Source organism: Aulonocara sp. 'chitande type north' Nkhata Bay, linkage group LG12 (assembly GCF_057382095.1).
Source record: "Aulonocara sp. 'chitande type north' Nkhata Bay isolate Kocher_YH1m ecotype deep benthic linkage group LG12, A_spYH_male_GT1.1, whole genome shotgun sequence".
In the NCBI taxonomy this organism is placed as follows: Eukaryota; Metazoa; Chordata; class Actinopteri; order Cichliformes; family Cichlidae; genus Aulonocara; species Aulonocara sp. 'chitande type north' Nkhata Bay.
This window is the reverse complement of record NC_141355.1, coordinates 31,148,797-31,162,155: the sequence shown is the minus strand read 5'-3', so window position 1 is coordinate 31,162,155 and position 13,359 is coordinate 31,148,797. Positions and strand designations below refer to the sequence as shown.

The following is a 13,359-nucleotide window of genomic DNA, read 5'->3' as shown; positions in this document are numbered from 1 at the left end:
GAACCACAGGAATATGAATCTGTGTCCAGTTCAAGTTTAAGTTGAATTTCACCACAGGATCAAAATATTAGTCGAAAAACATTATATATTTCTATTTAATTCCCCTAAACCCAACTACAAACTGTTAGTTATTATGCTTACACAAACACTGGCTCTCCAATCACAGTCGCAACTGTGAAGTTTCAGCTTTTCCCAAAGCAAAAATCAATCATTGCATTCTCCTCTATCTAGGGCACAATTATTTGTTGATCACCAAACTCTGTAATTCCAGATCCAAGGACCATTAACGTGAACCCAAATAGAAAGTGAGTTTGCCTGAAACATCAGCATCTGTTCTCTGGAAGGGAGGGAAAGCTGTGCTGAGAGGTAAAATCATTTTATTCTCATCACATAAGGAGAAAAGAGAAAACAAATATATTGAGGAATTAGAAGAAACCATTAAATCCTTAGAAGAAGCCTACATGTCTTCCCAGGAACAGGAAGTGATGAACAAAATATGCAAAGCAAAACTAGAATCAAATGAAATAATTGATTAAAGGAACCCTCAATTCTTAGTAAAAAGACCTTGCTTGAAACACAGTAACAAATCAGGTACGTTATTACAACTGTATATGCTGTTAACAGCTTCATTGGGAACACAGTATATGGAAGCGAGGAAGCCGACTTTCATAAAGTGGTTAAAAATATTGTGCAGTTCCCCAACAGGATGTGTCAGAACAAATGACCAAACATCTTCTCCAGAGGGGCACTAGGAAAGGATGCCTACTCTCCCCCTCCCCCTCAATCTTTATTGCACTATTAGCAGCAGCAATTAGACAGGCTATAGTGATTAAGGTCCTACAGTGGGGCAAAAACATATTTAGTCAGCCACCGATTGTGCAAGTTCCCGCACTTAAAATGATGACAGAGGTCAGTAATTTGCACCAGAGGTACACTTCAACTGTGAGAGACAGGATGTGAAAAAAAAAATCCATGAATTCACATGGTAGGATTTGTAAAGAATTTATTCGTAAATTAGGGTGGAAAATAAGTATTTGGTCACCTCAAACAAGGAAAATCTCTGGCTCTCACAGACCTGTAACGTCTTCTGTAAGAAGCTTTTCTGTCCCCCACTCGTTACCTGTATGAATGGCACCTGTTTGAACTCATCATCTGTATAAAAGACACCTGTCCACAGCCTCAAACAGTCAGACTCCAAACTCCGCCATGGCCAAGACCAAAGAGCTTTCGAAGGACACCAGGAAAAGTATTGTAGACCTGCACCAGACTGGGAAGAGTGAATCTACAATAGGCAAGCAGCTTGGTGTGAAAAAATCAACTGTGGGAGCAATCATCAGAAAATGGAAGACATACAAGACCACTGATAATCTCCCTCGATCTGGGGCTCCACGCAAGATCTCATCCCGTGGGGTCAAAATGATCATGAGAACGGTGAGCAAAGATCCCAGAACCACACGGGGGGACCTGGTGAATGACCTGCAGAGAGCTGGGACCAAAGTAACAAAGGTCACCATCAGTAACACACTACAACGGCAGGGAATCAAATCCCGCAGTGCCAGACGTGTTCCGCTGCTGAAGCCAGTGCATGTCCAGGCCCGTCTGAAGTTTGCCAGAGAGCACATGGATGATACAGCAGAGGATTGGGAGAATGTCATGTGGTCAGATGAAACCAAAGTAGAACTTTTTGGTATAAACTCAACTCGTCGTGTTTGGAGGAAGAAGAATACTGAGTTGCATCCCAAGAACACCATACCTACTGTGAAGCATGGGGGTGGAAACATCATGCTATGGGGCTGTTTTTCTGCCAAGGGGACAGGACGACTGATCCGTGTTAAGGACAGAATGAATGGGGCCATGTATCGTGAGATTTTGAGCCAAAACCTCCTTCCATCAGTGAGAACTTTGAAGATGAAACGAGGCTGGGTCTTCCAACATGACAATGATCCAAAACACACCGCCCGGGCAACAAAGGAGTGGCTCCGTAAGAAGCATTTGAAAGTCCTGGAGTGGCCTAGCCAGTCTCCAGACCTCAACCCCATAGAAAATCTGTGGTGGGAGTTGAAAGTCCGTGTTGCTCAGCGACAGCCCCAAAACATCACTGCTCTCGAGAAGATCTGCATGGAGGAATGGGCCAAAATACCAGCTACTGTGTGTGCAAACCTGGTAAAGACCTATAGTAAACGTTTGACCTCTGTGTACCTCTGGTGCAAATTACAGACCTCTGTCATCATTTTAAGTGGGGGAACTTGCACAATCAGTGGCTGACTAAATACTTTTTTGCCCCACTGTATAATGCAAGAACGTAGAACATAAAATCAGCCTTTATGCAGATGATGTATTGCTTTTTTTCCAACATTCACAAACCACTCTTTCAATTACATTGAATTTGTCTTCCTTGAGTTTCAAATTATTGGATAAACTGATTAAAATCATCAATTCCTCTGATTAATTGTTTCTTCCATAATTCTTCGTTGACATCATTGCAGTCTCGATATATTAAATTTTTAGGCATTAATGTTTCTCCTAGGCTTGCAGATTTAACTAACCTGAACCACATCCCAGTTTTAAAGAAAGTGGAAGATCTGGCTAGATGGAAGTCTGTACACATATATCTCACGGAAAGGGTCACTTCAATAAAATTGATGGTTTTCCCAAGAATCAGTTATTTGTTCTCAGTGATCCAGAGTAAACCATTACCTGACTGGTTTAGATCTCTGGATTCTTCAATCTCTGAATTCCCTTGGAAAGAAAACCCTGTATATAAGCTTAGAAATGCTACAGAGCACCGAGGATAGAGGAGGACTAGATGTGCTTAACTCTCACCACTACTTCTTAGCCAACAGGCTACAATACATTTCAGGATGGTTAAAACTCAGTTGAGCCCTGGCTACACATAGAACAGGCACTATGCAATAACAGAGATTTCAGATCTCATAAGCTAAAAAATATCAAATGACACGTGTGCTTTAATATCAGCTCCGCTCTGTCAGAGAGTCTCTATAACATATAACATTACAATAAAAGAACAGCTAACAACTAGCTTAACCACTGTGTGAAAACCAGTCAGTGATGATTTTATTATTCACAGTAAGCAGCTTCATCTGGCTTTTTATTAGATTTCTGGAATACACACCAGAACTCCATCCAACTTTACTCGACATGATATAAATACAAATGAGTTTAAGCCCATTATGAAACACAGTATTCTCATCCCAGATTGCCAGGAGGTTTTTTCAGAAGATGCTAGTGATAATAGCATAGCTAGCTGCCAGCCAGTGGTAACAATCCATGCTGGGCTCAAACAAAAAATAAATAAATAAAAGCTGCTTAGATTAAGCAAAAAACTTCACAACATGATGCATTAGAGCTCTCGTTTGTTTTATGTGTAAATCCTAGGGGTCCTCTACCCCTCAGTTTTGATATGATACCATGCAACAACTCCAAAGAATACTTTCCATATTTAAAATTCTAACACTGGGATTGAAGACACGAGGGATGTTAGTCAGGTGCAACATCTCAGCAGCAACCACTGAGAAATCATAGACCCATTATTTGAGGAAATGGTATTGGTAAATGTAAACCCCTGGTAAATAACTTCACAGCAGTGAAGTGTGTTTCCTAGTAAATGTCTTAAAGTGCCTGTCAGTTGGAAGTATGATTGCCCATGGTAGATACTTTCTGTACTATACACTTCAAAGGCAAATATCTGATTTTAAAAAAACAAAACACACACTTTTAACTCTGACACTCTTAATTTGAAAGCTCAAAGCTGATGCGTCATCACTTATACATCTTTTAATGCTCACTTTGGCTCATTCCTCGGTGCTGAAGCTGTCTGTCAGTTGAGTTAAGGTGTGGCTAACAGCTAGCTAAGTGGTGCAAATTGAGCTGGGGCCATGTAATAATGATTTGAAGATGGAAAGTCATTCATCAGCACTGCTTTAAAGCAACAAGAGAATAAGAGGAAAGAAGTATTTAAAGTTGATTAATCAAACTAGTATATGGTTGCATCAGTATAGATTATAACTATAAAAGGCTCTTTCGTGCAGTGTATTTTATATTTGACACTCATATAACTATAGTGTTTCCAAAATGCGATCAATCCCTTTGAAAATATGTACAAGAATACATTACTCAACAATTCAACAGCACACTGAATGACTTGCTTCGCTGTTGATAGTGTGAAAGTGACTGAGTATGAACTGTAATGAGCCAGCTACTCTTCTTTGTAAAACGACCACTCTTATAATATCCATTTAGTTTAAACTGGGGATTTGTTGATTTGGAATAAAATTGTATTACTGATTCCTGGAGCTTGCTTTGAGCTGTAACAATATGCGAATTAAACACAAATACATTTTCTGTTCCATCCAATTAACTTCTGCTGTCTTTTTAAGTGAGACGTTTTTTGGGATATTGGGGTTTTAGATCTCACCCACAGTGATTATATTTGCTTTCTCCATCAACGCCATACAACAACAAAGTCAGTGTAAGCATGCACTGAGGTTAAGTATTAATTGACTGCTACATTAGTGACAAAAAACAAACAAAAAAAGAGACTGTACTTACTATGTCGTTGCTGGTTTTACCCTGATGACACCAACTAAACACTCACACATGCATGGCAAATTTAGCATGAGTTGTGAGTCACTGATGTCGACACTTGCCAGCCTTTGTGTACTACATGCATGTATGTATTTATTCTGTGATACACACATATCACCAATAAGTCCATAGGCAATAAGACAAAACTTCTTTACTGGCAACACAATTACACTATGTTTAATTTCTGATTTCTTAAATTTCTGATTCAAAGATGGCTTACAGATTGTTGTGTTCAATAAAAAAAACAGTAAGAATCTAAAAGAGCCACCTATACCTTTTAAACTCAAAGCTAATGTATGAGTACACAATTTATGGTTATTGTTATTGTCAAAAAAATGATCTTGTAATAATTTCTTTTCTTAAATTAACTGACACTTTTACTGTCACTGTAAAGACAACTAAGACTGCTTTAAGAAATGTGTGGCACTATCATTCTTATGGCCCTGAAGCACAAAGATCAAAGACCATTTCCAACAGCTACTCACCCACAACTACTCATTATAAAAGGGATACGTTAAATAGCTGCTGCATGGCAGAGGTAGCAGTTAAAAAAGAATAGATATGAGAGTTTGACTCCTACCTCTCTGCTGTGGAGGAGGCCTTTCTCTGGCACATAACTGCCAACGAACTGCTTCCCGGTGCCATTTCCTGTTTGATCTCCCATGCGACAAGGTTGCTGGGTTTCACAGCCAGGAAGTTGATACCTGACTGGAACCACACCCTGCAGAGAAGAATGTAGAACGAGACAAAGTAAGAAAAAAAGAGAAAGCAAGGTTAATCTAAAGTTCACACAAGCACATCATAAACCGAAGAGAAAAGAAAGCTGAGTTGTTACAGTGACAGTTAAGGTACAATTTGCTTAAAAATTCAATTTGCATCGCTTGGAATTTCCCTGCCCCGATTTTCTCACTGATTTTCTTTAATCTCTGATGCGTGCCATACTCTCTTTGTATAGAACGCCTTTTAAAATTGATTCACGCAGCATGGTGCCGACTCCCACGGTATGTTTTGGTGGGAGAAGACAAAGGAGTGACAGAAAAGGCTCTTAAGAAAGTTAAGAGTTTTACTGAATAATTGCTGCAAGCAGGCTGAATCAGATGTGTTTTGCGGTGGAGATTATGGCTAATTCAGAGAATGCAGTTCTGCTTATGAGAAAGGCTACAATGAATTAGTAATTATTCAGGGACATGATTAGGAATTTTGTTTCCATTTTCCTTCTTCACTCCCGTTTCCTCTCATCAGTATGCTTCACCACTTTTCTTTCTCTTTCTGACACTTTTTTTGTCACCTTTCTCCACTCATCCGAACGCTTTTCTTTTCTTCCAGTCTTGTTTTCCTTATGTTAACCTTCTTTCAGTATAGCACTGGCATATTTTTTTAAATCCAGGTTTCTCTTTAATCTAGATCAGCGGTTCCCAACCGCCGGGCCTCGGACCGGTACCGGTCCGTGAGTCGTTTGGTACCGGGCCGCGAGAGTTGAGGCTAAGGTGTGAAATGTATAGTTTTCAGGGTTTTTATCGGTTTTCAGCGTTATTTTGTTATCGTTTTTATCGTTTACTCGGTTTTCCTTGGTCTTTTCAGGTGTGTTATGAATAAATCTTCTTTTTTCCGGTACCGGTATTAGTTTTATTTTGTTGTATTTATCCGCGACACCTTAAAGGCCGGTCCGTGAAAATATTGTCGGGCATAAACCAGTCCGTGGCGCAAAAAGGTTGGAAACCGCTGATCTAGATAATGTCCTCATCACCTGCCATCCCCATCCTCGTCCTGTTACTCCATTGTTCCCTTGTAGATGTTCTAATCTCTATTCCTTCATCACCATCATTCCCCAGTTCCTTTATTTTTTTCCAGCCAGGTCCACTCTTTCATCTCTCAGTCTCATTTCTTTTTCTTCACCTCCTCCTATAAAGCTTCTGTTCACCCTTTCATCCATTCCTCAGTGATTTCTTTCCCTTCCTTCCCAGTATACATTGCTTCATCCCTCCCTCTGCCCCTCCTCAATCCTTCATTCTCAAGGCATCCTATAGTTAATCTCTTTATTTTCTTTTTTTGTTCACACTCTCTCTCTAATCTGTCCCGGTGTGCTCTGTTCTATTTATCACCTTGACGAGACCCTCCCTCAGTTTATTAATACACTTTATAAGCATGCATACACATGCACACTATCGTGTTTACACCTCTTCTTATTAACACACATACACAAACAACACTGACAAAGACACACTCTGAAGTAAAAAAAAGTTTTCCTCAACACAGAAGTAGGAGGCAAAAAAATTCCACTTTTTATTTCTTTCTCATTATTACTTTCTTGTGTTTCTCTTGCTTTATGTCTTGCCAAAACTGTCTGCAAACATGCCATACCCTTCCCTTGATAATTCCCTTGATAAGCTCTCTGTACATGATATTCTTGTGAGTGTGTATGTATAAAAACACCTGCGTATGTCAGTAATAATCTAATCAAGCTGTTTTTTTTGTGTTTGGTTGTGTTTGGCACAAAATTGTGAACCTCTTGTAACAACCTGAAAACCTACTTTTTCTTTTTCACTCTAAAGTATTTTTTTTCTTGGTGTATTTTGAAAAGTGAAAACATTCCCCGCTCATCATTTTATATTTTGCTGCAATCAGGAAACATGAAGGAGAAAGGAAGAGCAAAAGTTGCATTTTGCAATAAAGGAAGTGTACTTTGTTCATTGTCTATGCAAATAAAATACAGTGAATATTTATTTATGAGTTTTCTGTAGTGCAGTATAAAATGAAAACTTCTATTTTATAATTCAGCAGCTGAATGTGGGAGGAAAAACTGTGCCATCATTCTGCATTTTCTGGTTCTGTCTCCACTCCTTTCCTTTCTTCAATCTCTTCTATCTCCCTTTCTCACTCACTTCTTTCTCTCGCCATCTCCCATCTTCAACAACCACACAGTTCAAGCCACTTCAAAGTAAAGTTACTACACATACAGTGGCAGCAAACGCATGTAAAGCAAAGCAAGTTTGGCGAAAGAGTTAGGATATTCTGTGAATGACAGAATGACAGGAATGGAATATGAGGGAGTAGAAATGTACATTTGAACATTCACTGAGAAAAACAAAAATCATTGGAGCGATTTTTAAAGGACAAGGTTTTGCAAAGACAAATTAGCACACTCCCTAGCAGATCATTACATGGAGAAACCTTTGGAATGCAAGCATGCTGATCCACACAGGTATGAACACATGGGTATTCACAGACGCGGACTAAAGCTTTCTTGGCTGCTGCCTCAAAGCACACTGTGCGCTGTCTATCTTGCGTGCTGCACAATATCGTTTATTATTTAGTAAATATTGATATCTATGACTAGCTAGTTTATTGTGATGGTGCTTTGTTTTCTCTATTATTATGTTGCTCTTTGTTGTTTGCTGTCTCCTCTGTTTGTTTTTTTTGTTTGTTTTTTTTTTTTTCTCCATACAGGTGACCCAGGAGTTCTTTTTTTTTCTCTCTCTCTTCCCCCCCCTTCTCACCGTCTCTTCTCCCCTTTGGTTTTCTTTCTTTCTCTCCCCCTCTTTCTCTCATTCATTCCCCCTGTCCTATTTATTAAAAAAAAAAAAAAAATGACAAAGGATGAACTGAAGCTCTGCCATCACGTAATGTCGCATACTGCTGTTTCTGATGTCATTTAAAAAAAAAAAAAAAAGACAAATTATAAATAAAACATTTAGGTGAAAAAATGAATTTAAGAACAAAATTTCCCCACCACTCCACAGGCAATAAAATAAAACAAAATGCTAAAATAGTGAAGCGAATGCAATGCAATAAAATAAAATAACAGTCTCATGTGAGAGCACAAACCTCAGTCGTCTTGTAATTCAACATATTGTAATGTAACAGATCTCATGATATAATATCAAATAAAGCACCTTCTTAAACGCTCTACAGAAACATAATTTGCATATTCATAGTATAAAACCATGCAAAATCTTGCAGTACCTACAATTCATACACATAAACAACCAAACAGTGTAACAGTTATGTCAAAAGGGAGAAAAAAAGCCTTTTGCTCGAGTGTTTAAATTACTTTGGTTTCAAGTACAGATCAGAGTGAGAACCATGTCACCATTGTGGTGTTTCCTTTTTTTATGACTCTCATGTCTCTGTGCCATTTTCTTGATATGAGAGGTCATGGATTAGCTATGCTAGAGGGCTTCAATGTACTGCTCAATCTGCATTCCAACTCTCACCAATGGTCCTCAGCCCTGGGTACCAGATAAAATAGGGTCACTGATAAAGGCGGACATCCTGATGTCTGCTCCTCTGCGAGGAGCCAGTTGAGGTGGTTTAGGCATTTGACATGGATGTCTCCTAGGTGAGGAGTTTTGAGCATGTCCTACCGAGAGGACATCCCAGGGCAGATTACATCTCTCGGCTGGCTTAGCAGTGCATCAGTGATCCCCTGGAGGAGCTGAAGGAGTTGGCTGGAGATAGGGAAGTCCCTTCCAATCTGGACCCAGACAAAGGGCAGAACATGGGTGGATGGATATTAAAGTGGTTGAAAGAGAGCGATTATTTAATTTGTATTTATCACAAGGCACCTAGTTGCAGTAATAGTGTTACTCTGCGTATGCTCTGTGTAACTGTCTATTATCATATTTCTATATTTTCCAGTATTACAAATGGATCTTATGTCAGAAATCTATATTTCTGACACAAACAATAATACTTTAACAACTGCTGCAATTTTTTAATCCTATAGTTTCTCAATAAATTTTAGTTATCTACTTTAATAACACACCTACTGATGACTGATGCAGTTGGTTATGCGCTACTCTGTTGTTTGTATTATCATTTTAAAATGCAGAAATATGTATTGAATTCTCCTGCGTGACAGCTACCAAGAACATCTTTGTCATACAAAATATACTTTGAAGCTTAATGAAATGACCTTTGGCATGAAACAGTGTGTTTACATGTGCAACAGGGTCATTCAAATTATTGGAGAGGGGAGAGAGGCAAAAATCACCACTCAGAAGTAGGTTTTATGTGGAAATATTAGTCCAGTGGATTGTTTTTCACATACCTTTTTCATAACTTGTTCATTAACTGAACCACACACTATTACACACACCATACAGTCTGCGATCTCTGTATAGTCATCAAAATGCTAATCGTCAAGTTTCTAAAGTCCCCATGCCAAAAATCAGCATTGATTCAATAAAAAGTGAAAATGGTGAATTTAAAGCAGCATGTGGTTTCAATCAAGAAACTAGAGTACTGTGCATTGACGGTTTACCCTTGAAATTAAATGCATGAAAAAATATAAGATTTTGCTCACCTGATTGAAAATTCTGAACATGCATAAAAAACATAGACTGTCATATATGTAAGGAGATAGAAAGACACTATGTTCTGCATCTGTCAGGTCTTTGGTCGTATGTGCCTTTGTCCATGTCTGTCAGCAAGAAGGATGATGGACAAGGCTGCGTCCCTAAGCTGCTTCAGCCAAGACTGACAAGTCTCTATGTGATGCTCTTCCTCTGTAGGTCTACTTTTCAGTGTAATGCAGGAAGACAAGCAAAACTTCAATGCGCTGTCTCTTTCGATTTGTTTCCCTTTGTCTAATTCGCCTACTTCTTTATTAATCAGGATTATTTATATTTTTTGTGTACCTCATGCAGCTCTGTCGTGAAACAAGATTATTATTCAGTATCACATTTTGCATTAGAAATGAACAAAGCCCACCAACCCATAATTACACACATAACTTGACCTTACCTTTAACTGTATTAAAAAAAGGTTTTACTCATTAAGAATTAGAGTGTGCTCCCCTTGGTCACAGGTAGCTCACAGAGCATTACAATAGATTTTTTTCTCCTTTTTATCTGGAGCAGTGCTTTGTTTATTGGCATCTCAACATTAGTTTTCTAAGTTAAGAAATAAAGAGTAAGTAAAGAGAAAAGGCAATGCCAAGAATGCCAAGAACCTACACTATAAATAAATTTCCCCTCTGCTTTTTTAACATCACAAATGCAATTTTTCTTTCTGTCAATGTGATTATGTCTCCTTTTCCTTTTTTGGTGTATGTTTACTTTACTTATGCAGACTGCCTTCCCTGTAATATATTAAGCAAACTCAGGTTTTATTACATATTTGCTACTTGACTTAAAAAAAAAAAAATCCGGATTGAATATGAAAGAGAATATAGCTGGCCGAAGCATCAAATCGAGTCAAAATAATTACACTTGATTGACTTTGTTGAGTACAACCTTTTTTTAAACCACCTTATATTTTAATCATAACCTTATGCATATTTCACCCACACTTACTGTTTAGTTTACCAAAGAAACTGTAGGCTTCACCTATGGAAATGCAGAAATGCACTAACGCTAACAAAGACTACGTTGTCTAAAGAGAAAGTGTAGATGCCTTCCTCAAAGGAATGCTGACCCAGGAAAACAAACAATAGGTGCAGGAACAAGATAACAATTTGCTCTGTTAAACAAGAGACTCACTTAAATCCAATTATTTCCCTTTACACCTAATTTAATCCTGTAACATCAGTTCCATTTTCAGACTGACGAAGAAAAAAAAAGTCGTCTATTTAATTGTTAAATGTTAAAGCCTTCGCCAGGAAATAGGGATGCAAAGTTGTCTCTGAAACCACCATACCTTCTTAGTAGTGCCATCAGCGCAGATATAAAGCCAGATTTACCAGGGTTAAGTGGTTTTTGCCATAAAAAATGTACTGTTATTATTTACAAAGAGACCACAGCGACACGACTGTGATTAAGAGGAGAGAATTCATTTGTCAATTTTTGTGACCAACCGTCTTCCATATGCGTTTTTGGGAGTTCCTTTCTCAAGTACAAAATACAGGGGGAAGAATAGTTAAATGTTGTACACAAACACACTGACTAACAACTGGAACATGCAATTTATTGGACTGATATGTCTAATGCTGAAAAAAGCATGTATTATTTTAAGTACTTCATATAGTGGAATTATGGTTGCATTGCAGAGATTTAAGAGCACATCCTAAAAGAATGAAACATTGTTCAACTTGTGTTGAAAAATGTGTTTGAAAAGCCAGATGAAGATCTGATGAAAACATACAAATTTCTAAGCCACCTAAATGTAAATTTGCTCCATAAATGACCTGGAACCACCAGTCAAAAGGAGCAACACAACATACTGACACTTCTGTGGCAGGAATTTCACAATGGGGTTCAAAGTGAAATAGCTGAAGAACAGAGAGAATAGATGGATAATGATGTTGAACCAATTCTAAAAATAATCAGGCCTTGGACCTCAAGCACAGTAAGTCTGTGCTTGAGAGAAAAAGTCGCTTTTTCTGTTTGATTTGGTTTGAAAGTCTGAAGGTAATATTTGTTTTTCTTCTGATCAATGCATTTATGTTAATAAACTTTAAACCTACATTTTTCATAAAAAAAAAAAAAGATTTCAGAACCATGGACAGCGCACACACTGCGATCTCGTGAGCTGTGTCTCATGACTGTTTTTAGTAGTGGAGCTACACAAATTCAGCTGTATGCACTTTGACAATAGCTGAGATATCGATCACAGATGCACAGAAGACTCTCACATCAAATCTCCAGATCCATTTTTTAAAACTAAACAAATCTAGCATAGAAAAATTGTGGTCACACCACCAGTCGCAGAGTATAGAAATAAACTTTTATCAGTCGGGTATTTCCGGTTCTGGTTTATCTCTTAAAGAGATGTTGTCTTAATACATGAACACAATGTAAAAATATTTTTGTACAGCTTACAGTCCTACATTGGCGTCTGGTAATTACTGAAGCCTGTTTGATCATAACAACTCTCTCTGCCAGACCGCCACTGTAGGCGTACATTTAATGTACACATGGACATGAACATGGACCTATAATTATATGCTTTTCTCAAAGCAAGTAATGAGCTGTGCCTGTAGTGTTAGTAAGTTACTCTTAGCTGAATATCAACTTGCATGGTTCTTGGCAGATTGGGCATGTCATATTGAAATGAAATGACTGCACCTATTTATAAAAAAGCACAATTTTTGTAAATCAACCCCCAAATATCAGCGCTATTTGGGGGTTGCACTCACACGCTGTTTTGCCCTGTTTAGGACATCTGCCCCACAGTGTCATGAAGGCATAAGTCCGGTGTTTGATCTGATTATAGGAGAGCATATTTACAGTTACCAAAGAGATAAAAAGATTCGGAGAGAAAGAAAGAGACAGAAGAAAGGAACTAGAGACAGAAGTGTGACACAGAGGCAACAACAAGGCTGGGCGAATGGGGGGTAGAAGACGGAAAGGGAGAGAAACACCAGCCAAGTATGATAGCTGCTACAAATTCACACCACACTCGAGATCTCAGATGCAGGTATACACTTTTCAGGAGTCTGACTCTTCGATCCACACCTTTTTTTGTAAACATTTCGGTGTTCACATGAGATTTCAGAATTACGGGTGCTGAGGTTCTGAAAGGTCACCATGATGTTTTCAGAAGAATAACACTGTGTACAACTGTTCACAATCCATCCAGTTCAATCAACTGATTCATCCAAACCTTTCCAGCTTTCTCTTAATATCTGTTTTATTGGTAATACTTTAGCTCATAACCTGGGCCTTGCTTTTAGCATGACCACTTTCTTACATCTTCGTGCCAGGAAGATACCAGTAACCTACGCATTTCTTTTGTCTTGCTTTTGGGTTTTAGGCTTTTCTCAATCAGAAGTTACAAGCAATGCCTTAATATTAGTCAGTTAGCCAGGTTCAT

General features: G+C 38.4%; 1 protein-coding gene across 1 annotated transcript in view; it reads right to left on the bottom strand.

The window, feature by feature from the left end:
- The window catches only part of LOC147317771 (transmembrane protein 132C), a 285,996-nt gene that overhangs the window by 134,436 nt on the left and 138,201 nt on the right, over window positions 1-13,359 (bottom strand). Inside the window, exon 4 of the mRNA XM_086315084.1 lies at window positions 5,186-5,326. Coding sequence (XP_086171210.1) covers window positions 5,186-5,326 — 141 coding nt within the window. The remainder of the gene's footprint in view (window positions 1-5,185; window positions 5,327-13,359) is intronic.